Source organism: Giraffa tippelskirchi, chromosome 6 (genome assembly GCF_054371585.1).
Source record: "Giraffa tippelskirchi isolate mGirTip1 chromosome 6, T2T-mGirTip1v1.2.pri, whole genome shotgun sequence".
Classification (NCBI taxonomy): domain Eukaryota; kingdom Metazoa; phylum Chordata; class Mammalia; order Artiodactyla; family Giraffidae; genus Giraffa; species Giraffa tippelskirchi.
Genome location: NC_137280.1, coordinates 98,122,158 through 98,145,131, shown reverse-complemented (window position 1 = coordinate 98,145,131; position 22,974 = coordinate 98,122,158). Strand labels below are relative to the sequence as shown.

At 51.8% G+C, this 22,974-nt stretch overlaps 3 protein-coding genes across 13 annotated transcripts in view; 1 reads left to right on the top strand and 2 right to left on the bottom strand.

Moving 5' to 3' along the window:
* Positions 1 to 22,974, top strand: part of RAD50 (RAD50 double strand break repair protein) — a 259,106-nt gene that overhangs the window by 70,969 nt on the left and 165,163 nt on the right. The window lies entirely within an intron of this gene.
* IRF1 (interferon regulatory factor 1) lies at positions 1,927 to 9,069 on the bottom strand. Of its 6 annotated transcripts, none has more exons than XM_081500110.1 (10): positions 8,847 to 9,069; positions 7,717 to 7,808; positions 6,323 to 6,422; positions 5,350 to 5,526; positions 5,176 to 5,225; positions 4,935 to 5,067; positions 4,621 to 4,773; positions 4,219 to 4,268; positions 3,227 to 3,371; positions 1,927 to 2,912 (listed from the first exon to the last, which is right to left on the bottom strand). In XM_081500110.1, the coding sequence occupies exons 2-10, from the start codon at positions 7,801 to 7,803 to the stop codon at positions 2,800 to 2,802; spliced, it is 1,008 nt and encodes a 335-aa protein (XP_081356236.1). In that variant the 5' UTR covers positions 7,804 to 7,808; positions 8,847 to 9,069; the 3' UTR covers positions 1,927 to 2,799. The 6 variants fall into 6 exon arrangements, with proteins under 6 accessions (XP_081356236.1, XP_081356238.1, XP_081356239.1 ...); XM_081500112.1 differs by having other exon boundaries at positions 4,621 to 4,743; XM_081500113.1 differs by lacking the exon at positions 8,847 to 9,069 and adding an exon at positions 8,314 to 8,657 and having other exon boundaries at positions 4,621 to 4,743.
* On the bottom strand, positions 9,682 to 17,834 carry LOC145510044 (uncharacterized). 3 transcript variants are annotated; one of them, XM_081500118.1, is made up of 3 exons: positions 14,686 to 17,834; positions 14,338 to 14,426; positions 9,682 to 9,922 (listed from the first exon to the last, which is right to left on the bottom strand). In XM_081500118.1, the coding sequence occupies exons 1-3, from the start codon at positions 15,115 to 15,117 to the stop codon at positions 9,757 to 9,759; spliced, it is 687 nt and encodes a 228-aa protein (XP_081356244.1). In that variant the 5' UTR covers positions 15,118 to 17,834; the 3' UTR covers positions 9,682 to 9,756. The 3 variants fall into 3 exon arrangements, with proteins under 3 accessions (XP_081356244.1, XP_081356243.1, XP_081356242.1); XM_081500117.1 differs by having other exon boundaries at positions 14,338 to 17,834; XM_081500116.1 differs by having other exon boundaries at positions 9,682 to 9,917; positions 14,338 to 17,834.

The window sequence follows — 22,974 nt, the reverse complement described above, 5'->3', positions numbered from 1 at the left end:
TATGAGTGATGAACTTTGTGTAATAAAACTTGAGAGATTTCCATGCCTACCTGGGACTTCAGCATATCCACTGCCTACTTACTGTCAGGGATTAAGTCCGAGGTCCCTGCTGTTTGCTCTGGGTTGCATGCCTTCCCCAACATCCCTCCTAGGTCTGCTCTACCTGGCTTCACGCTACTTCCAGCCATCATTAGTTGGAAAAGCCACCCACTAGACTGTGCCACGCCCCCAGTTAGAAGCCACAGAAGTCTGGCCTCCCCAATACTATTTTTCACAGTAAAGGCTGGGCCCTGGAAGTGCTGGGAAAGGCCTTATTCCTCCCCTTCTGTCGCCAGGTGATGTTACTCTTGGAAAATCCAGGTGGATCTTCTGACAGGCAGGGCTTGAGATGAGTCTGTCTAGGCCTCCACAAGTAGAATGCCCACCCAGCAGGAGGCCACCTGCCATTCAGGGAACAATACTTCCTAAGCTTTGCAGAGAACAGCTGACTGAACTTTTACCCATTTTCCAGTTTTTTCTTTATTTTTCCCACTCAGCCTTCCCCCTCTCACACTCTTTTCAGACAGCTTGGCCCAACAAGAGGTTTCTCGGACCAAGAATATGGAAGATGTGTCCACAGGGCTTGATTTTCCTGAGCAACCCCTTCACTGCCATGGCCTCATTCCCTGGAGGATGCTGGTGATGCCTGCTGGCTTTCCTGGGCCAGCCTGCCTACTGCTGGCTGCTGTTTAGCCCCAGAGGCAGCCTGCAGAGAGAAATGAGAAAAGCCCATTTCCAGACCCCTGACTCTTCACTCTGACTTGGTCCTTCATTGCACTGTATCAGTGATTCCCAACCTGCAGTTTTCAGAAACACTGTCCAGATTCACCCAGAGATTCTGTGTGTGTTAGCCTAGCCAGAACCCTGAAAAGGTGTAGAATAAGGACGTCTGCTTCATCTAAGTACATCCAAGGTTTTCCTAACACATTTGTGCATGGAGCTGTTTCACAGTACACTGAAGGGCTGATTTTCAGCACCAGTTATTATTGGCTGTCAAAACAGTAAAATACTTTTGAACAGTCAGGTGAATAGTCCCAAGCCCCAGTCCCCAGTATCCTCCAGCCACCCCAGCGCCTCCCCCTCAAATCTGCTCCCAATCCAGTATCTACCTGTACTGTCCAATATGGTAGCCACTGGCCACGTGTGGCTTGTTGAATTTTAACTAATTAAATGAAACTGTAAAAATCCAGGGAAATCTCTGGCGTCCAGTGATTAGGACTAACTTCCACTGTAGGGGGCATGGGTTCTATCCCAGGTCCAGGAACCAAGAACTTGCATGCGAGCAGCACAGCCAAAAAAAATTTTTTTTAAATCCAGTTCCCGCATTGTACTGGCCACATTTCAAGTGTTTGGTTTAGCACATGTGACTACACCACTGCCTATTGTAGTGGACAACGCAGAGAACATTCCCATCACTGCAGAAAATGGACAGCAGGTTACACTCAGCATAGAAAGCCTCAGGGATCTTCATGAGGCTGGTGTCTGTTCTGATGGTGACCATCTGTGCCAACTGATAACTTTGTGAAGTAGCACCTGAGTACACTTGCATTTGAGTTTATAGCAAAACATTAGAGTTTATGCCACATTCCTCAGAAGAACTCAAAACCTAAGACTCCTTGGGCCCCAGGAACCCCAAGTCAACTCATAGCTCTGGCTATATAGCCAAGGGCAATGACTGTATTTACATGAACATATCCCTGTGCCACGACTGTCCTTTCTCCTGCCATCTTCTCCATGACCACAACTGAAAGGATTTCACAAAAAGTGTGTTACCACTCATCCCAAAGTCAAGCTCAGGCAGGATGCCAACAATGAATCCATCAGAATGTGTCTACAAAAAGTAAAATCACCTATGATTTATCTCTAAATAAAAGGCCACAACTCTTATAAACAATACAATTTTTATAAAAAGACAAATGTACATATTTACACACATGTACATGTGTGGTCACACATGACTTAGTGATCAGATGATATTTCCAATTTTAAATCACACTAAGGCGCTCACGCTTGCCTCCCTGGGCCTGCTGGGGGCTGCCAGGGCCTGTCTGAGGGGGCATGTGGGTGCAGGGCAAGGCACAGTATAAATAAATGCAAAGGCCAAGAGCTTGGGAAAACGTTAGTGTACACCTCTGATCAGAAACGTGGCAAGGTCCACAAGAAAAAGTGCCAGGTTTTTTCACAAGCCCCTCAGCCTAAGCAGGGAGCAGGGCAGAGCTTCTCTGAGGCAGAGGGGGCACTGTCCCACAAGGACCCCATTCTTCCTTCACATTTCACTGGCTTTGGAACAGTCCCCGGGGCTCAGCTAGGAAGGGAGGCGGTTACTTTGGGAACAGGATTCACTTAGTGCAATTGTCTCTTAGTGCAGAGCCAGCCCTGGAGTTGGTGCCATGTTTTCTGAGGTCACTGGTCCGTTCCCTCGGGCCAGCTCAGGGATAGCAAAACCTTCTCCAGGCAGTGGGGCTCAGAGGGGAAAGATGGAGGCTGACTCCTGTCTGAGACTGCCACCTGACACATCAGTCTCAGAACCCCATCTTCCCAGGAGGCAGGGTCAGCTTTACCCCACAAGATGAGTCCAGACCCTGCCCTGCTGGACTGCAAGAGGCCACTGTCCGGAGGAGGAAAGCCCCATCCTTGGTCAGCAGTGGGGTCACACTTCATCATATCAAAGGGCCACAGGATTCCTGCTTCTCTGCACCACAGCCACCATGATGCCAGGCCCTGTCGCCTAAAGGAGTCAAAGGGGGCCAGGGGGCCTATCTATGGTGCACAAGGAATGGCCTGGATGGAGGGCAGCCTGCCTGGGGTCAGCAGGCTGTCCCACCAGCTGGCATCCATGTTCTTGATATCTGAAGGTATCAGAACATTATACCCTAGAAGATACAAAGAAGGTTATGTGAGGACTGGGGGGTGAGGAGGCAGGTGTGTTCCCCTACCCCACCAACCCTCCAGCCCATTCCTGGAAGGCGCAGACACAGCAGTTCCTGCTGTCCACCCCTCGGCAGCCTCATCTTAGACAAACCTGAGGGCCTGGGAGCCACAGGCAGTCTGCAAGCTGTCTGTACCCAGATAAATTTAAAAAGGATGCTTTACATCTGCTGCTATCTCATCCTGCCCCCAAGTCTCCCCCACCACCTCCATGGTTTTCCCATCTTTGAGAAACCATATGGATCCAAGGTCTTCTTACCTCCAGGGCTGTCAACTTCTGGCTCCTCCTTGCAACTGAACTCTCCATAGACAGAGGTGGGCTGGGCCCCGGGTTCATTAAGCAGGTACCCCTTCCCATCCACGCTTGTCTGCTGCCACCCTGTTTGCTCTGTTTGCTCCCAGAGCTGGGGACAGATAAATAAGAAGCCATCAGCTTACTTCCAGTAAGACTCACACTCTGGCCCTGCCCCCAATAAGCCAAAGCTTCCCAGCCAGGATCAGGTCCTTGGCTATTTTCATATGCTCAGATGGATACAGATGTGGAGTGCAGTTAGGATAGAGGCCTGGAGGTGAGGGCCTGCCCTGGGCTAACATTCCCACATCTACCTTCTGGCATAGAATCTCCAAGGCCTCCCTCTCTATAGGGTAAGGACATACCAACTGGGCGGGTGGCTTACAGCAATGGTTAACATGCTAAGAAAAGATGCCTAGAAATTTCAGCTATAGATAGGGAATTATGCCCATGTCTCCATTTTCTGTCCTGAAGGAACACAGCCTGGGTACAGCTACTATAAAAACTTTTTTGTATTTATTTTAAAAACTAAAGCAGAAAAAAACCTGGAGAATAATTTGCTTTGAAAAAAAAAAGCCATCATGTTACAGATCCCAAAGGCTGATTATTGAAACCTGATGTGCATTTCCCAAACTAACAGGACTGGGGCATGTTGGGGCGGAGGACGCGGGCCAGGGACCCAGCACTGATGGGAGCTGAGTCAGAGCTATCTGAGGCCTGCTTTAGGACAGCATGTCAGAAACCCAGCCTCCCTCCTGCCCTCATTCCCACAGTGTTTCTTTCCCGTCAGCCAAAATGGTCAGTGGTCCCCAACCATGTGGACTTGACACTTGTTGGACTATGCAAGCCAACAGGTCACAACAGCAGCAGCAGCAGCTGCCTACCTTCCAGTTTGGAAGCCCTCACTGAGAAGTAGCCATCTCTAACGGGCACCAAAGGAGGAAGGAAGGGGCTTTTACCTTGATGATGTCCTCAGGTAATTTCCCTTCCTCGTCCTCATCTGTTGCAGCTGTGGATGGGGAACAGCAGAGAGGTTAGCTGAGGTCAGCCAGGCTCACCCTGAAGTGCTAGCCCACCAGGCCCCCCTGCCCCTTCCCACACGCGCGCACACACACACACACACATACACGCGCACTGGCCTCCCAGCAGATGTCTGCCTGCTATGAAGATTACAGAACAAAACGCTGTCCTGGTGACTCAGCCTCTCGAACGCTGAAGCCACACCTCTTCCCACCTCTTCCCTCTCCTCTCCAGCCCACCAGTCAGCTCAGTGCCAAGTGGAGTTCTGAGCATCTTTTCTCCCTCAGGAAACCCCTCCTTGGACCCCCCAAACAGGAAGGCCAGGCCCCAGAAGCACGAACCTTCAGAGGTGGAGGGCATGGGCGACACCTGAAAGCTGTACAGGTCGCTGGTGCTGTCTGGCACAATTTCCACTGCAGTGGGCCAGTTATGGAGAGTGCTACTGACGGCGCCCGGTGACAGCGCTTCAGGACAACAGAAACTGCGGATCAGAGCTGTGTGCCGTCTTAGTTTGCCAGGATATCCAGCATCCCCCGCCCCTGCTCATAGCCTGCTCCAACAGGCCACCATCCACAAGCTCAGTGCCTGCTGGATCCAAGAGGAAGAGCCTTCCCACCAGTCTACGCAGTCCCCTGACAGACCCGGCCCTCCTCACCTGGAGTGAGAGTCCGTTCAATGTCCAGGTCCTGCCCCATGTAGCTGCGAACTGTGTAGTTGCTGTGGTCATCAGGCAGGGTGGAGCTACTGAGTCCATCAGAGAAGGTATCGGGGCTGTATTCCCCATATGGCTGTAGAAGGAGAAAGACACTTAGGCCCCAGGCTTGCTGTGGCACTCCTTTCACTACCCACCCTCACCCTCAGGAGACCAAAGGCTAACTGCTTAGGATCACACTCACCTTCTTCTTGGCCTTGCTCTTAGCGTCCCGGCTGGACTTGGACTTTCTCTCTGTGGGGCAGATAGGCTGTCAGCCCAGCCCTGGTAGAGGCAGGCCTGCCGGCCCCAGCTGCCCTTCCTCCCTCCTTCCCTGTCTCCCTGAGGGCTTCCCCAGGACCCAGAGCCCTTTGGGTACCTTTCCTCTGGTTCTTGGTGAGGGGTGGGAGCATCCGGTACACCCGCACAGCTGAACTGCCCTTGTTCCTGCTCTGGTCCTTCACCTCCTCAATATCTGGTAGTGAGTTCATGGCGCAGCGAAAGTTGGCCTTCCAGGTCTTGGGATCCGGCTCCTTTTCCCCAGCTTTGTATCGGCCTAGTGGGCAGGAAAGGTGGAGAGGATCATCAGGGCTATAGGTGGGAATCCTCATTTGTGCCCTGGCTCAGAAGGACAAAGACAAGGGTATCCCTAAAGCTCGCATGCTGCCAGAGATCCACAGTGATCAAACCAGCAAGTATTCCTGGATGACACTGGTGCAGGCCCTGGGCTTCTCAAATGCCCAAGTCTGGGCATTTGATACATCCAGCAAGCCTCCGGGAAAGGCCTACCCAGAAGCACTAGAGAGCCCAAGCCCAAAGTACTATCTTTGTCACAGATCAAGCCAGTCTCTCTTTGGCTGTCAGCAGCCAGAAAGAAGGGACTGGTGCTTATCTGATAGTTCCAAACATGGGAGAGGACACAGAGTAGGCAACAAAGAATATTTACTGATAGGTGGACTGAGTGGTCTGAGATGGGTCAAGAGCCCCATCCTTGAAGGATAAAAGGAGGCTGCCAACCAGATGGGCCCAGGACCATTCGTCAACATCAAGAAAAAGGAAGGCCTGGATCTTTTTCAGTGTCCATGCTTGCCACTGCTTTTGCCAGGGAGAACTTTAATTCAGCCACAAACTCCATGAAGCCACACTTTTTAAGATTTTGGCTTTATAAATTCCTTTGTGAACTTGCTGAAATGATGAACCTCTCCCCCAAAACAAAAGCCTGCTCCCTGCCCACCCTGAATTATGTACACCTCAGGGAACTCGGAGACCCCAGTGAAGATCCTCTGTGTTAACAGAAGTGCCTCCCCTTCTCTCTTTCCAGCTCTTCTTAAGCTAGAGTCCAGCACACTCACCTGTGTGAATGGCCCAGCTCCGAAACAGACAGGCATCCTTGTTGATGTCCCAGCCATGCTTTGCAGCATGCTTCCATGGGATCTGGAAGATCATCTCCTCCTATACAGCACACAAGCACACATACACACAAAGCTGTGTCAGCTCGGAGACCACAGGCTTTTGGCCTTAATCTGCCCAGCCCCCCAAGTCTGGGAAAAGGCTGACTTCCCCTTTTCACCCTGACATCTGGCTGAGGTTGACCCATCCCAACAATGGCCCAAATAGGCTGGTCCATCCCTCTGGATCTCTCGGAATAGGCTCTGGGTTCTGATGAGCTATGGCATCATCAGGTCAGCAAAGACCTCCTTCTGCTCATTACAGATGTGCTAGTACCCATACAGAGGACCCCTGGATGCTTCTCTCTGGCTTGTCAGCACCAACATGGAAGTGAGAACTCGGTCCATTGTATGGGGCTTCTCAGAACAACTGTGAACACTGGCTCCTACAAAGGGGGTCCTGGTCATATACCTGCAGGAGCCCAGGACCAGACTTGGATGATGACTACCTGTGTGACCCTGGCATTGACACTGTACCTCTTTATCCCTCACTGGTTTCCATGAAATGGGGAAAAAAACAACAACACAGTAACAAATATAAAAGCTAAGGTCTCACTGTTATCATTACTGGTGGTTAACAGTATGGATTTTTGAGTCAGGTTGCTCAGGTTCAAATCTTGGCTTTTTGTGTGATTTCATTATCTACCTCTCAGTGCCTGTTTCCTCATCTGAAAATGGAGATATTTGTAAAGTCTTCCTCACATGGCTACTTTGAGGATTAAATGACACAATGTAAGTAACATACTTAACATGGTGCCATGCTCACTCCTAGTAAGTGAGCATAGTAAGCATTAGCTATTATTATGAATACAGTTAGTACTACTAAGCCTTCAGGGTCTGTTCTTTTTGCAACAGCAAGAGGCCTCTTGGGTCTGGACAACTGGTGCAAGGTTAATTCTTGGGTCACCTGCTGGGTCAGCCACCTCTTCCTGCCAGCAGTGCCCACTTCTCTGTCTCCTATCTGCCCAAGTGGAGCCCTCTAGAAGGCTGTGTGTGCCTGTAGAGGTCTCCCTACAGGCCAGAACTCTGGCTCTGCAGATGCTGGGAGAATCTTGCTGCTGGAAAACTGTAAGTGGCCTCAGGTGGATGCCCCATGCATACCTCAAGGAGGGAGGTGGGCAGAAGGCAGCCAGTGGGGCCCTGCCTGGGCTGGGTCTTATACACTCCCTGCAGGATCCACTGGGAAATACATCTACCTACTCCCTATCCCTTCCCTTTTTGAACTGCATCTGAAGCTTTGGACCCCTGAAGAACATAGGTTAAAACAGTGACAGAAAAATCCAAAGAGTAACACTCACTTTATTAATCCAGATCAGCCCTGGGATTTGGTTGGAATTAATCTGCATCTCTAACCAGGGTCTCATGCGCATCCGAGTGATGGGCATGTTGGCTGTGAAGAGAAGACAGAAGGCTCCTGTTTGGAGTCTGTTGAGCAGTCCCTGGCCACTACCCAGCCCCACCCCAGGTCATTCAGTTACCTCCCCTGCCCTCATCTAGATACCAAGTACTACAATCATGCAGAAGGGGACTTTCTCTCTAATAAAACTACCCTCCAAATCTTTTCAGCATCTTGAGCAACACACTCCTTCCCTCAGTCCCTCCTAGACAGTCTTGGGAAGAGACAGACATGCCAAGTGATACTTTCAAGATTTATGTTAAGGAAAAGAGACAAAACACACAGATATCTAAATACTAGAACTTTTCTCCCCAAATTCAAATTATTAGGGAAGAGAGGGGCTTCTTTTGCTTGATGCCAAGAAATTTCCCTGTTTGAGTTGTTGTCACTAGCCGTGCACCTTCCCTAATGGACAGTCACCCTGCATCCCGGTCACCACCACCCCCTAATCTATCCTATGCCTGCCTGACAGCCACAGTGCCAAGACCCGCACGCTAACCCTTTTGGCCTGGTTGCCCTCCTTGGGCGAAGTGGCCCAAAGAACACCTGTGGCGCCTTCCGCGGCTCCGGGAGGTCCTCCAACCACCCAGGGAAGCCGGCCCCAGCCCCTGCCACCTGCAGAGGCAGCCTGAAACCTGGGGTCTGGGCCTGAGCTGGAACCGCCGAAAAGCCGGCGCGGGGAGCAAAGGGCGCCCACGCGCTGATATACACTCGAATACTCCGCACAGCCCTTGGATGCGCGCAACCAATACACAGGGCCACCCAGAGGCCGCCAGCGGCTTCGCGCACACAGGTCTGCGACAGCGGCCAGGCACGGGCAACCTCGGCGGTTGCTGCCTCCACGTCGCTGCCCGCCCTCCCCGCGCATCTGCTTGCGGCTCCTCCAGCGCCCTCCTGAGCCCGCGCGGGGGCCCAGGCAACGCCGCGCGCCCGTCACTCTCCCGGCAAAGGTTTTCGTCCCCCACTTGCTGGTGCTCCGAGCGCGCCTTTGTCCGATGCCACCGGTGCCCCCTACGGCGAAGGCGGGCTCACCTCGACAGCAAGCGCTATCCGACGGTAGCAACCGAGAGTCCCGGCGAGGGCTGCTTTTGCGGGCGCTAGGAGCGCGATTCCAGTGGGAACGGGAAAAAGGCAGAGGATGCCCGGGTCGCAGAGCCGCTGGACACAGCTGGCCTTGACTTGGCACGGCTCTCGCTGGCCTCTGCTAGCCCGACTTGGGCGCACGTCCTGCCTCGTCGAAGGAGTGGCGCGCACTGCCTGAACCGCGGCGCCGCGGAGAATCTAAACACTTAGCGGGATTCCCCCAGCCCAGGCCGGGCCCCGCCTCCTAAAGAGCCGAGAGGACGCCCATTGGCCAGCGCCGCCTCATCATTTCGGGGAAATCAGGCTGTTGTAGAGCTAGCGGCGAAGGGGAAGTACAGGGCGGCTGCCCCTCCCCACCCCCTCCGGCCTGGCGCCGCCGCCCCGGGGCGACCGCGGGCCCGCCCCGCCGGCTCCCACTCCACCCCCATACCAGCGCACCCGGGAGAAAGCGCTCCTGGAAAGTCGAACGCCCCCGGCCGGCTGTTACTCCCCTCACTCGGCCCTCACCCAGCCTGCTAGCTCCTGAGGCCATCTCCTTGCCCTCCTTTCCTGGGGATGCCCCGGGATCTCTGTCTTCCCAGCCCCGGTGAGGGGGTCACCCCGGCACCTGCCGTCCTCTTCAGAGTGGACGACAGGATCGAGTCCTTGAAAACCAACCTGCTTCCTCAAGCCCGTTAATGGGTGTCAAGAAGGGAGGGTTTTGGCCTTCAAACTGTCCCCTTCCCGAGAGGTGGCCCACCTCCGGAGGGGTTCACCTTCCCCGGGGAAGTAAAGGAAAGCCTACCCTGCGTGGGGCTGCCAAGACGAGAAGAAATCCCAGTTCGGCCGCTGTAGTTTCCTCAACTCCAAAACAATAGCCCTACTTTGCTGCTTTACCGTGACAGAGAGACGATGTCTGTGAAACATCATGCCCTACTTGGGCAGCAGATGATGCGTGGTTTTCGAGGCCCCTGCCAGAGTCTGTGACCAGGGAGAGACCTCTTCCGCTTCTCCATCTACATCCTTGGGACTGCCCCACTGCTGGCCTTAGGAAAAGAGAGAAGGGTTTCAGAGAAGCCAGGACTGCTGAGTTGGGGTGGGGGTGGGGTAACCTTGGTTCCTCCTAGCACTCCTGCCTTAGGCCACCTCCACAGCCTCACGTGGTCCTTGCATTAGAGCCTTCCCTGGCAGCCCTTTTCTGGGGCCTCAGGGCTTGGTCCAGAGAGATTCTGGGAAAATGGGCTAATTGCTTACCTTGATCAAGGCCATGGGTCTAGCTAAAGGGTTGGGGAGCCCAGGTCCCAGGTGCTTTGGGAATGATAGCTATCGAACTCTTGTGCTTACAACTAGACCTTGCCCTACTTGTACTCCTAGAGGCCGGGCTGAATGTTCATTTTTCTCTCCAGAGCTCTGGCCAGCAGGCGTCTTCCTTCATCTCCCCAAAGCTGCTGACTCAGAAGTAAATCTCTCTTCCAGGTCAGGTTGGTTGTGTCATTCCTGTCACCCCAGCTCTCCCTCCATAGCAGCACCCAGTTGCAATGTTGCAGGCTATAAATAGACACATGGATGCACCATTCCACCTGTCAGTCACACTATAGCTTTCCTCCCACAGAGGAAATGGATGGGTTAATCCAATTCTGGTATACCAGAATTTGATGGTGTGACTAAGGCCATGCTTGGTTCCCAGGAAACCAACAGTAATGGGTCAGAGCTGTCTCCCAGATACTGATGGGTGAGGGAGCTGAGAGGCAGAAAGACAGGAGAAACTGTGAGGAATGAGACTACCCGGGTGTTAAGCAAATGGAAGGTGCTGAGGCCCTGGAATGGGGAGAAGGGTTGGGGTGCTTTAAATAACAGAAGGGAGTGGGAATGTACTACAGAAACCAAGACCTTTCAAGCAAAAAGAGAAGAAAACAAGTAGCTCCTGAGTTGCTAAGTCTGTTTTCTGTGCAGCAAATGGGTACTTGTCCTACCCCCTAGGAACCTGACATAGCTGCTGGAAAATGCAGAGTGAGATTAGGGAAGTTAAGTTTGCATTTCATGTGGTCTGAGAAATTGACCTTGGGAAGGCAACAGGAGAGAGTAAAGTGTGCTTTAAAATAAGAATTTTAATTCATAGATAATCATCTATACGTATACATCTGTAATGAGCGTCTTTCTGTGTCATGAAATGTACTTCTGCAATATCATTTGTAATGGGTATATATTATTCTACCATAAGGATAAATAAAAATTTACCCAATTAATCCCCTATTGTAGGACATTTAGGTTATTTCCATTTTTTCATAATACAGACAGCACTGTGTAGCTAAATCTTTGCGCACACCAATCATTTTTTTGCTAAGGAGAAATTCCCCAGTGTAAGTATGTACCAGTGAAATTGTCATTTTACATTTTTGAAGTGTTCTTTGCCTTTTTTTTTTTTTTTTAACTTTAGGGATTCTTACGTACTCTTGATGCTTATTATGATTGGGGATGCTATACTCCAAATCAGTGAAATAAAGCTAACCCCTATTTAAGCATCTCACATTTTTATTGTAACTGTTCTTGATGAATCCCATTCTAAGATGTATCACACATTCCTTGTGAAGCTGGACAGATGCATTTTGTCCTTTTTAGGTTTCTGTTAGTAACTCAGGGCTGGCCTTTCCGCATTTCTGACTCAAAATACTTTTATGTACTTCCAGCCATCCCCTTTGGGCAGGTGACCTCCAAAACCACACTGTGGCTGCCTTCTGGCTGCTCCCCTACAAGCCTATCCACAGATTCCACACACAGCAAACAGAACTCTTGGCCTCCCCTTTCCACACTGCCTCCAGCAGATTTCTTCCTAGTCCCAGCTCCCTCTCTAGTGAAGTCTTTCCCATCCTCCTCCCCTCTTGGCCTCACCTGGTCCTCTGGGTCTTTCTTCCCTACATCAAGTCCTGCTTTCACATTTGAGGATCAGACTGTTGTTGCCACAGCCTCCCCTTGGGACTGCCTCCCTGTCTGGCCTGCCCTCCAGGCACCTCTGCACTAGGATTATTTCTGTAACTTTGATGATCTCCCTAACATTCAGGGTACACACGGGAGCTTTGTGAGTTCCCTTAGACTCCTTAGCCCCACATTCAGTTCACTGCTGACTCTGGCCCCAAGGATCCCATTCCAACCTTCTGTCCCACAACTCCCCTACCCTTGGACTATAGGGCCATGGAAAGAGAACACAGAATTTGAGTTGTGAAGCTGCATTCTTGTACTTTTGGCCACTTTGCTGTATGACCTCAGGCAAGTTACTGTCCTTCTCTGGGTGTCAGTTTTCTCATCTGTAAAACAGGAGTACTCTTTGCACATCTGTCCTAATTGTTACAAAGATGAAAGAAATTATATAGACTATCAAACTCCTTTCTCAAGTGTAAGACACTAGTCAAATGACATGTATTCACAGTAATGCATGAACCTTTCACTGTATTTCCATTCTCTGAACACAATTTGTATTTTTCCCCTGTCTTTGCTCTTTCTATTTGCTCCTCATCCCTGACTTCCTAGGATACTTAGCATCACTCACTTTACCTGCCGCTCCCCCCACTCCCCCCATTTCAATTTCAGTCTCTGTTTTAAGGCCCAGAGCAAATGCCTGGTCTTCTATGAAACACCTCCAAAGCAGCCAACCAGAAATCCTTCCCCTCCTCAAAACCCCCTAGCCCTCAACTTTCATGTTGTCTTTTCTCTTCTACTTATCACCTTCTGGGTGGCGACTTTCTGTGGGACAAAGTCTGCATTTGTGTTTTGTTTTTTTTTTTACCAGCCGAACATTATGCAAGATCTTAGTTCCCAGGGATCAAACCCATGCCCCCTGCTGTGGAAGCGCAGAGTCTTAACCACTGGACCACCAGGGAAGTCCCAAAGTCTGTGGTTTTTCTGCAAGAGACCCGAGGGTTTTCTGCAGGGTTCCTCACACTGCAGCTGGAGTTAGCTCCGGAGCAGGGTCTCACTCAAGGATACCTTCCATCTATACTGTCACTCAATAAGGGTACATTTATTGCAGCTGTTCTGTATTAGGGTCTGGAGTTTTCTGGGCTGGCAGATGAGGCTGACTGGCTGGCAGAACCACCTCTGAGATGACCTCTGCAATCAGGCTGCTGAGGGCAAGATCACCTCTCTGGAAACCTTTTCCTCAATGGACCAAATCATGCCCCCAGTCCCCTCCCTCAGGCTCTCAGAGGCTCTCAGTGTTTACCACCCAGGGTGGGTTCCAGTTAGTCCTGACTTACAAGACCCAGCAAGGCTTTAACTAGGTTTTTGAGAGTAGTGCAGTTCTGGGCCCGTGTAGGGCCTGCTACCCAGAGAAGAGGCCACAGTCCCCAAAGCAGATGAAACTGAGCAGGAGTTTCACCCCCCAGGTCCAGAAGGAGGGCTATCTTAGATGCTTAAAACACATCCCAGCCATCATCTATTTTCACAGCAACTTGGAAGCAGGGCAATCCTAAACTATGAAGGGCAGAACACAAAGTCAGGCATAAAATAATCTAAAAGCAACCCAAAGCTTTAAGATGGAATCTAGGCATCATCACCCTAGCTGAAAGGACTCTAACTGGAGATGAAGAAAGTCGTTTCTTAATTCTTTCAACAAATATGAATGGCACTCCTGCTCTGGGTCAATTCCAGGTTTGGCCCTGGGGATGTGCTCAGGCACGAGACTAGCCCCTCCCCTCTCACAACTCAGGCAAAAATGGTGTATGACACAGCAGAATAAACGTTGTGCTATTATAAAAATCCTAAACACAGAGTGGGAGGCTGCAGCTGACTGGGAAAGCACTAGGGGTCTGGCGATATAAGAGTGGGCCGAAGATTGCTCCAGCGCTCCGGGACCGGAACCCCGGAGGGGGAGCTGGGTGTCAGTGTGGGCTGCCGCTGATGCCCTCTGCAGTTTCATTTCTTATAAACACTGCGTTGGGAGGAAAAGCAGCCTCGGCTCTTCAACCACCCCAAGGGGCTCCGAGGCGGGGCTCAAGCTCTGTGGCCAGGCTAAGTGGCCGCGACCCGGAGTGGGGACCAGCACCCTCCTCCACCCTTCCTACTCCCACCCCACCCCCGCCAATGGGTCTTGCACCACGGCCAGCGCCCCTGGCAGGCTTCTTGGCCTTGCTGGGGGCAACAGCACCCCTACTTCGTCCTGGGTAATCGAGTCCCGGTCTGGAGCCCCTCGCCCTAGGTGACCCTAGCTCACGCTTCCCCGGGTCTAAGATGGGTGTGTTTTTGGAGGGGAGGGGGCGCAAGCTCTTCCGGCCAACTTCCACATTCCTGCTCGGCCCAGGCTGGGGGTGAGTTGGGGTGAGCGGCCGGGTCTGGGCTGGCCGGCTTCCTGGAAAAGGAGGGAGAGAAGGAGAAAAGCAAAGCCTCCAGTCCTCGCAGCCCGGGTGGCGACCTGGGACCACCCTTCCCCCTCCGCAGCTGGCTGCCCCGCCCGTGCCAGGCGGCTCACCTGCGGGCAGCCGGCCGGGGCACTTCCTCCTTCTTCGCCCAGCCTCCCGCTGCGGGCCACAGGTTTGCAGCCAGCTCCGCAGCTACAGACTGTGTGATTTCGGGCAAGTTGCCAAGCTGCTCTGTGCCCGCCGCCCCCCCCCCCCACGATGAAGGGGTGCAGAGTCGGGGTACAGAGCTCTTTGTAAAGGCCCCTGCCCTTCCTTCTTATCCCCCCTGCGCCCCTCCCCTGGTTTGGCGGACGCACAGTAGGCGCACACAAATGGCGCCCACCTCTACATTGTTGCAGGGGAGGCTGTGTTGCTTGCCCCCCACCCCCCTCGCTGGGCACCCCTCCATCGGATGCAACCTGAACGATCGGGTTAGAATTGCAGCTTTCCCGCGGGCGGTGCTGAGCCGCTGGGGAAGATACCCGCAGGCGGTGGGCGCCGAGAGCAGCCCTGGCATGAGTGCCAGGGCCCCCCACCTCCGCCTCCTCCCCGTCGGTCCGGGAGGGGCCGCTTCGGCCGCCCAGTTCTGACCCAGCCCCGGGCTCAGGCCCCAGTTGCCAGCTCCCGGGTGGCGCGGGGGGCGGGGCCTGGGTTTCGGTTTCTTGCAAACACGGCGACAACAGGGAAATCGAGGAGTTTCCGGGAACCTCGCCGGGAGCGCAGAGGCTCGCGAGCTGCGGATGCGGGAGGAGGAGGGGGACGGGCGGGTGTCCAGTGTCGCGGGCCCGTGGCCCTCTGGAAGTTCCAGCGGGAGCCGGGGAAAACCGGCCTCGGAAAAGCCCCACCTGCATGCACCTGCCCCCAGCCTCCTCCAGGGTGGCGTTCGTTCCTAAGGGAGCGTGTTGCAATGTGGATGCAGGGGCTATACTTGCATGCGAGGACCGGACTGTATGCGGGCTGGAGGAGTCAGGACTGTGGAGGCCCCCCTCAAAGGGCCGAGGTCCCCAGTTGTAACACTGGCTTGTTGTATTGTCTTCATAACTCTTATCATTGTCTTCATGCTGCTGCTGCTGCTGCTAAGTCGCTTCAGTCGTGTCCGACTCTGTGCGATCCCATAGACGGCAGCCCGCCAGGCTCCTCCGACCATGGGATTTTCCAGGCAAGAGTACTGGAGTGGGGTGCCACTGCCTTCTCCGATTGTCTTCATAGCACTTACCATTACTGAAATTATCCTTTGTGTGTATGTGTTGGAGGATTCCTCCCACCTGTCTTGGAGCCCCTTGAGGGTGTGGCCCTGCCTGCCTAGTCCAGCCTGATGGGTCCTGAGAGCCTCTGATGGGCCTAATACAAGGAGAATGTTGGGTGAGTGCTTATTGAATAGGTGAAGAAATGGAATGAGTTAGAGGCATTTAGGGTGGCCTCTGTGGCCTTCTGAGCTGCTCCCAGGGGACCTCTGGGCCCCCAGCTGTTCTTGCCCCCTAGCCTGGTCAGGTCAAGCTGATGCCCCCAGCTGAAGGAAGTCCCACTCTGTAAAGAGAGGCCTCAGCCTCCTTGGGAGGGAGTCCCCTGTGACTTCCAGAGAACTGCCCTCCAGATGGGGTGGCTGGGCAGTGAGCACACTGTCGTCATCACAGAGGAATGCTGGCTGTGGGGGTCGGCCACTTCCTTCCCTCCCCAGGGCTTGCAGCTCAGGCCAGAGATAATTGGGGGCTGGGCCTATATCTGAGGCAGGGAGGCTGGGAGTTTGGGATGGTGCAGCAGAGTCTAGCACCCTACCCTGACCTCTTCAGACCAAAGTCATGCCTGGGCTTAAGGTGGGCTGCGCACACATATTTCCTAAATCCTTGCTTTGGAGCTCCCACAGAAAGATCTCCTTGCTTATAGCCTTGAGAACATGGCTGTTGGAAAGACAAGTCGAATAAGTAGAGCTCCCTGAGTCCAGAGAAGCTGAGGGTGGAGCAGTGAGCAGCGGTGGCCATTCTGAGGCACCCAGCTAGCCAGTGGAGGGGCAGACAGACCCTCAACCATTCCTTGTCCAGTCCAGCATTGGTTTCCTCTGGCCCAGGCTCAGGAACAGTGTGGCTGGCCTGGGAGAGGGCCAGGGAAACTCCAAATGCTGCAACAGTGGATCTTGTGCTATGAGCACAGTCCCTGGTGACCCTGGTGACTCAGCCTGGGAATCCCAACTCCAGGGGCTGCCATGTAAATAAGAGTTAAGACAGTGAGGGGGTGCCCCTAAGGGGTCCGGAGACCATGGCAGCAATTTAGTGAGGCTCCAGACCAAATAAGGTCTTGTCTCCTGCTTCTCTTGTGGCCCAAGTCTGGACCCACTGTTGCTGGTCCTCTGCCTAGTCCAAACAGTCTCTTTGAGGCAGAGAACTCAACCCCGATCCCTGATCCTCTCCCATAAAGTGGACTTGGTGAAGGACCTGGTCTTCGAGTGTCTATGTCGGACTTCATTTGCTGTCTCGTTTTGGAAACAGTAGATGTAGCTTAAGCTAGAAAATATCAACAAGAATATGTCTTTGTAGCTTGGATTCAGCAAGTGCTGAGTTATAGGAATGTTCATAGAAGGAAAACAGGGCAAGAGACAGGAGAAAAGGGGGTTGGCCCAGCAGGTGCTCTGTCCTGTTCACTGCTGTAACCCTAGGATCCAGCCTTGCCTGAGCACAGCAGATACACTATGAGCGAGGTGTGGCATGGATGGGGATGGATGGATGGATGATGGATTTGGATTGTCTCAGCAGTATGCCTGCAGAGGGAAGGAAGAAGGGAGGGACATGGCTTTCCTGAGCATCACTGTGGTCATTTCTGTGTGGTTCTGTCATTCCAAGAGGATCTTTGCTCCCTTTCCAGTTGTCTTCACATGTGTGACCTCTCCCAATCATGCAGAGAGACTGGGTGTCCAGTGACGTCGGCCAGCCAGCCACATAACAAGGGGAAGGGGCTGTTAACGTCAGGTAGGGTTTCTCTTCCTCTCCTGGAAGGTAGGTCCACAAAGGCCTCGATTTAGATAGAACCTCAGCTAGATGTGAGAGGTTCCAGTCGTTTATCTACATGAGTGAGTATCAAGAAAGTCTCTGTTGACTGACTGACTGACTGACAGGAGGGGTGAAGGGTCAGCAGAGATCCACCTGCCTGGATAGTCCAGAGAAAGCATGACTGACTGCCCTCCAGCTTGGCAAGTGAGAGACTACAATGATCATGTCACCAGGTCAGATAGCCACTGTGATAGCTAACTCCTAGATTGCTGCTCTGGGAGTATTTCAGAGAACTCGGTCCACACTGGGCATAAAATGGACCAGGGTTTGCTGGGAGAAGGAGGCCCCTGGTGACTCTCCACTGCCAGGAAACAAAAATTAGTGTCCTTTCCTCAAGAACCCTCAAGAATGTTGGAGAAGACTTCCCACAGTCTCATGGGCTGGAGCAAACATGTATTCTTTGTTGCTAGTTGAGTGGGGACTCTAGAAGGCTGAAGACATAGGGGCATCTGATGGGCGTGGAATGTTTCTCAGGCCCATGCCTGTACCAGCTATGCAGAGGCACTTCAAAGTGACTCCACACTTTCCCCAACCGCTACCCTGGACATGAGCTCTCTGGGGACAAAAGATGGGGTTATTACACTCAGAGCCCCCTCCCTGGCACCCGACTCATTCCTTGCAAACAGCAGGCAATTAGTAAGTGCACTTGATTGCAGAATGACAGATGTATATGTATCTCTGTGAAGGAGCAGAGATGCTGGAACTTGGGGACAGAAGTGATTTATCTCAGCCAGAGTTCACAGGCAGCCACTCTGAGGAAGTGGCGTTCAAGGACCTTGAAGGCTGATGAGTCAGCTGTGGGAGAGCGTGTTTAGGTTGTAGGCACAGCCCAAGCAAAAGCCTGGAGGCTCTCAAGTAAAGAACAGATCCTGCTTGTGGTGTGGCCTTTTGGCCTTGTATGGCTGCTCCAGGAACTAAGGCCAGACCAGCCCACAGGAGCCATACCATGAAGAGGCTTGAGTACTCCTCAGAAGTATGGACTTGATCCTGGCTCTGCGGGGTGAAATGGGGAGTCTGATCTGTGCTTTAGAAATCTCTCTGTGGAGGAAATACTCATACAACCCTGTTCTTGCATGACCATGAGAGTGAATGCCTCCTCTAGAATGTCATACCGCAGGCCCCTACTTGCATTGCCCTTGTGTGGGACCCTGCTGCAAACCGGGGCAGGGCAATGGATAGGAAGCAGCTTGGGTCACTCCACGTGGATTGGGGCTCTGGCCACAAGGGATGGAGAGAAGTGAGCTTAGTTGACAGCAGGATCCTTGGATGGCCCGGATGTGAGACGGGTTGGAGTAGGACCCTTCTCAGGCCTTCCCGAGTTTCCCCATTCTGGGAGAAATGTAGGGTAATTCCCCACTTTGCCAAAGGGGCCATTGCTTTGATCCAGGTTGTGAGTCTGGGGAGCTGAGGGCATTGAGCTAAACTGTGGGACAGGTGATTAAAACTCACACATTGTCCCAGGAATACCCAGGTCACCGGTGATCACAGCCAGAACCTGAAACAACATACCAGCACTGTTTGGCCCTGCCCTTTGGACACTGGGTGTGTGGGTACATCAGGCCAGGAAGGCTGGATAAGGGTGCCCCACTGCTGGATGGGGTGTGTCTATAAATTCATCATCCCTCTGCTGTCTAGCAGGACCGGAGTCCACACCCAGGTCCACCTGTGTTCCCAGGGGATTCCAGTTCTACTCACAAGCCCCAGCCCTCTGAAAGCTCTGACCCTGTGACCGCAGCGCCCCCTGCTGGATAGCACCCTTCTTGGAGTCGAGGGAAGAAAAAAGGGTGCAGAGACAATGCTGGCTCAAAGGGTGGGAGCAGGAATCAAGGGTGGACTTTGGCTAGGGTAGATAGGCAGGTGCCACCTGGTAAACAGAGCACCTGTTTCCTGGTCAGTAGCCTTTGGCCGACTCCAAGAAAAGGAAGAGATAAGGTTTTCTAAGGTGACTTCTGGGGGAGGCAAGAGAACGAGGACCCTGTCTTCTCCCCTGGGGTCATGGCCCAAGAAGGCCTGCATCCTAGGCTGAGCACACATCTCTTCAAGTGGGGTCAGGAACCCCATCAGGTTCTCCTAGAGCAACCCCTCTGATCCCTAGAGTGATTTGTCTTGGGACTGAGGGCCAGGGGTCAGGCCTGGGAGGGGACAGACAGACAGTGCCCTAGGCACTCTAAAAAGAGAAAGAGTCATCCCAGACAGAATTCCTGCCCAACCGTCCAATCCAGGCTGAGAATCGAGACAAGGACCTGTCACAGAGTCCATGAGCAGCTGCCTGGCTTCTCAGATTCAAACCTTATCTGGACTCACTTCCCTCCTGAGCCCCAGGCCAGTGCCTGGGACACAGGGACCAATTTGGAGTGCAGTGAGATGCCTGGTGGACAGGGGGGTGAGAGGACCCCACAGGCGCCACCTCCGTCTCCCATCTCTGGGCCAGGAAGTCCACAATTAGGGCCATACCTTGGGCAGCCACACTTCCCAGAAGGTGACTTTCCCTGATGAGTTGTGCCCTCCCATGACCCTGGCATCTGGAGTCCCCACCTCAGATAAGAAGCTTCTGGGAGTTTGTTTACATTGTGACTCTCAGTTAGAGTGAAGGCCGAGGCCTCACCTGGCTCCTTGGAGCCCAGGCAGCAGTCTTGACCCCCCCGCAGGAAACTTGTTTCACAGGCCAAGACAGGGTGTCTGCTGCCCTCTTTGGGACTGGGCCCTAGAGAGGGCCTAGTGGTCAGGAGAGCAGCTCCTCGCCAGGGCCCAGGTGTGGCCTTGGCAGCCATCTTGATTCAGCAGCTTGATGTAAACTCCTCACAGAGACTCTTCAGAGCACTCACCTACCAGGTTCTCAGGGAGAGATGAGGCCTGGATTAGGGTCCTTGGAGAGAAGAAACTGATGCTGTGTGCTAAAACTGCTATGCACACTAGGTGCCATCTCATCCAGTAGTTGTTCATTGTTGCTGATCAGTCACTAAGTCGTGTCAGACTCCTTGCGACCCCAGGGTCTGCAGCATGCCAGGCTTCCCTGTCCATCACTATCTTCCAGAATTTGCTCAGACTCGTGTCCATTGAGTTGGTGATGCCATCCAACCATCTCATCTTCTGTCGTCCCCTTCTTCTCCTGCTCTCAATCTTTCCCAGCATCAGGGTCTTTTCCAGTAAGTTAGCTCTTCACATCAGATGGCCAAAGTATTGGAGCCTAGAGCTTCAGCATCAGTCCTTCCAATGACTATTCAAGGATGATTTTCTTTAGGATTGACTGGTGTAATCTCCTTGCAGTCCAAGGGATGGTCAAGAGTCTTCTCCAGCATCACAATTCGAAAGCATCAGTTCTTCAATGCTTAGCCCTCTTTATGGTCCAACTGTCACATTTGTACATGGCTACTGGAAAAACCATAGCTTTGACTAGATGGACCTTTATCAGCAAAGTAGTGTCTCTGCTTTTTAATACGCTGTCTAGGTTTGTCATAGCCTTTCTTCCAAGGAGCAAGTGTTTTTTAATTTCATGGTTCAGCCAGTAGGACTGGTGCCAAATAGCGTGAGAGAGAGTGGGGATCATGGGAGCAGTGAGCTCCTACCCATTCGTGGGGGAGCTCCCCCACTGTGCTGAGGGTTGTGGAGTGGGAAAATTACCGTGCAGACCCCAGGAAGTAGAGGAGCAGAGCGAACAGTGGATTGGGTCAAAAGGATCTAATTTCCTTTGACAAGCACGTCTCGTGAAGGCCTCTGGGCTGTGCCTACAAACTGCACCATTACCTCGTGTGCATTATGTGTGGGCCTAATAGCACCAGCAACCAAGGTAGAGGTCTCCCTTGGGTGGGAGCCCATAGCAAAGCCAGTGATATGACAACTCTGTCATAAAACTCCCCACACACTTCTAGAGGGACTGATTTTCTCTCAAGCTTCTCTGCAATTTTTCTCTTGTCATTTCCCTAAATATGTGTCTTTTCTCTCCCTCTTCTAGCCCAGGGATGCTTTTTGATCATTGGTGCCATGGAGATGGGTTACTTGACAAATTCAGACAGCAAATATTTGCTTTCTAGCCAGGTGACAGGCACAGAGGTAGGTGCTATGGGCACAGACATTCAACAAGAATTTATTGAACCTGTACTATGTGCCAAGCATGGCTCTACATGCTAGGGATATCGAAATGAATGAGATGAAGTCCCTACTCCCATGAAACATATTTTAGTGAAGGCAGGCAACAACCAGGAAAGTGTCACACTGTGGTAACTATTCTGCAGAGAAATAAAATAGCATGAGGTCAAGAAAGTGTGGAGGTAGCAACTTTAGATTTATCTCTCTAAAGGGGTAATATTTTAATTTTCTAAATGACAGCAGGGGCAGCAATGTGCAAAACAGGGTGAAGAGCACCCCAGGCAGAAGGAATAGCTGGTGCAAAGGTCTTGGGAAGAGAACAAACTCAGTGTGTTTAAGGAAAAAGATTCTTGTGACTCCAGCATGGTGGCCAAGAGGAGAATGATAGAAAAAGCAACCAGTAGATCAGGCAAGGGTCAGATAGTGTGGGGCATTTGGGGCTTTAGCATTATGCCAAAGGAAGAGATAGCCTTTGTATGATGTTATGCATAGAGGAGAAATGATTCAGTGTGCATTTTTAAATGCACAGTGACTGCTGTTTGCAGATTGGACTGTGGTCCAATCCAAGTCTTTCTGCAAGTGTGAAGCAAGAAGACCATGGGGGAGGCCAGAGTAGGAGGATGATCCAGGAGAGACAAACAAGGGTGGTGGTGGTATCAGTGGAAAGAACAGGGAGTGGATCCAGGCAGAGTATGGAGGGAAAGCCAAACAGAGATAAACAAAACACAGTGGCTGCAGAATGGGAGAAGCTATTTGCAAATCATGTCTGATAAAGGACTTATATGTAGAATATAAGTTTAAGCAAAGAATGTTTAAAACTCAATAATAAGACAACACATTTTTTAATGGTCAGAGGATTTGAATGGCTGTTTTACATCTTCTTTGGTAAAAGAAACATGCAAACTAAAACCACAATGAAATACCACCACACATCTACTAGGAAGGCTAAATGAAAAAAGACTATACCAAGTATGAGCAATGATATGGAACAAATGGAATGCTCTTAAGCTACTGACAGGAATGTAAAATGATACAACTGCTTTGGAAAACGTTTTGGCATTTTCCTAAAAAGTTAAATGTATACCTACCATATAACCTAGGTGTATGTATGCAAAATAAATGAAAGTATGTGTCCACGCAGACTTGTACATGAATGCTTATTGCTGCTTACTTTGTAAAAGCCAGAAACTGGAAACAACAAAAATGATCATTAATAAGAGAATTGATAAAAAGATAGTAGCATATCTATACAGTGGACTACCACTTGGCAGAAAAAAGGAATGAACTAGGTAACATGAAGTAAACATTCTCCTCTTTGTCTCTCCCTGTAAATGCAACATTAAAACCTGGACTGAATGCATGAAAGACTTTCAAGAGTAAATATCAGGGACATCCCTGGCAGTCTAGAGGTTAAGACTTCACCTTCCAGTGCAGGGGTTGTGAGTTTGACCCCTGGTCAGGGAGCTGAGATCCCACATGCCTTGGGGCCAAAAAGCCAAAACATGAAAAACAAGCAGAATTGTAACAAAGTCAACAAAGACTGTAAAAATGGTCCACATTAAAAAAAAAAAATCTTTTAAA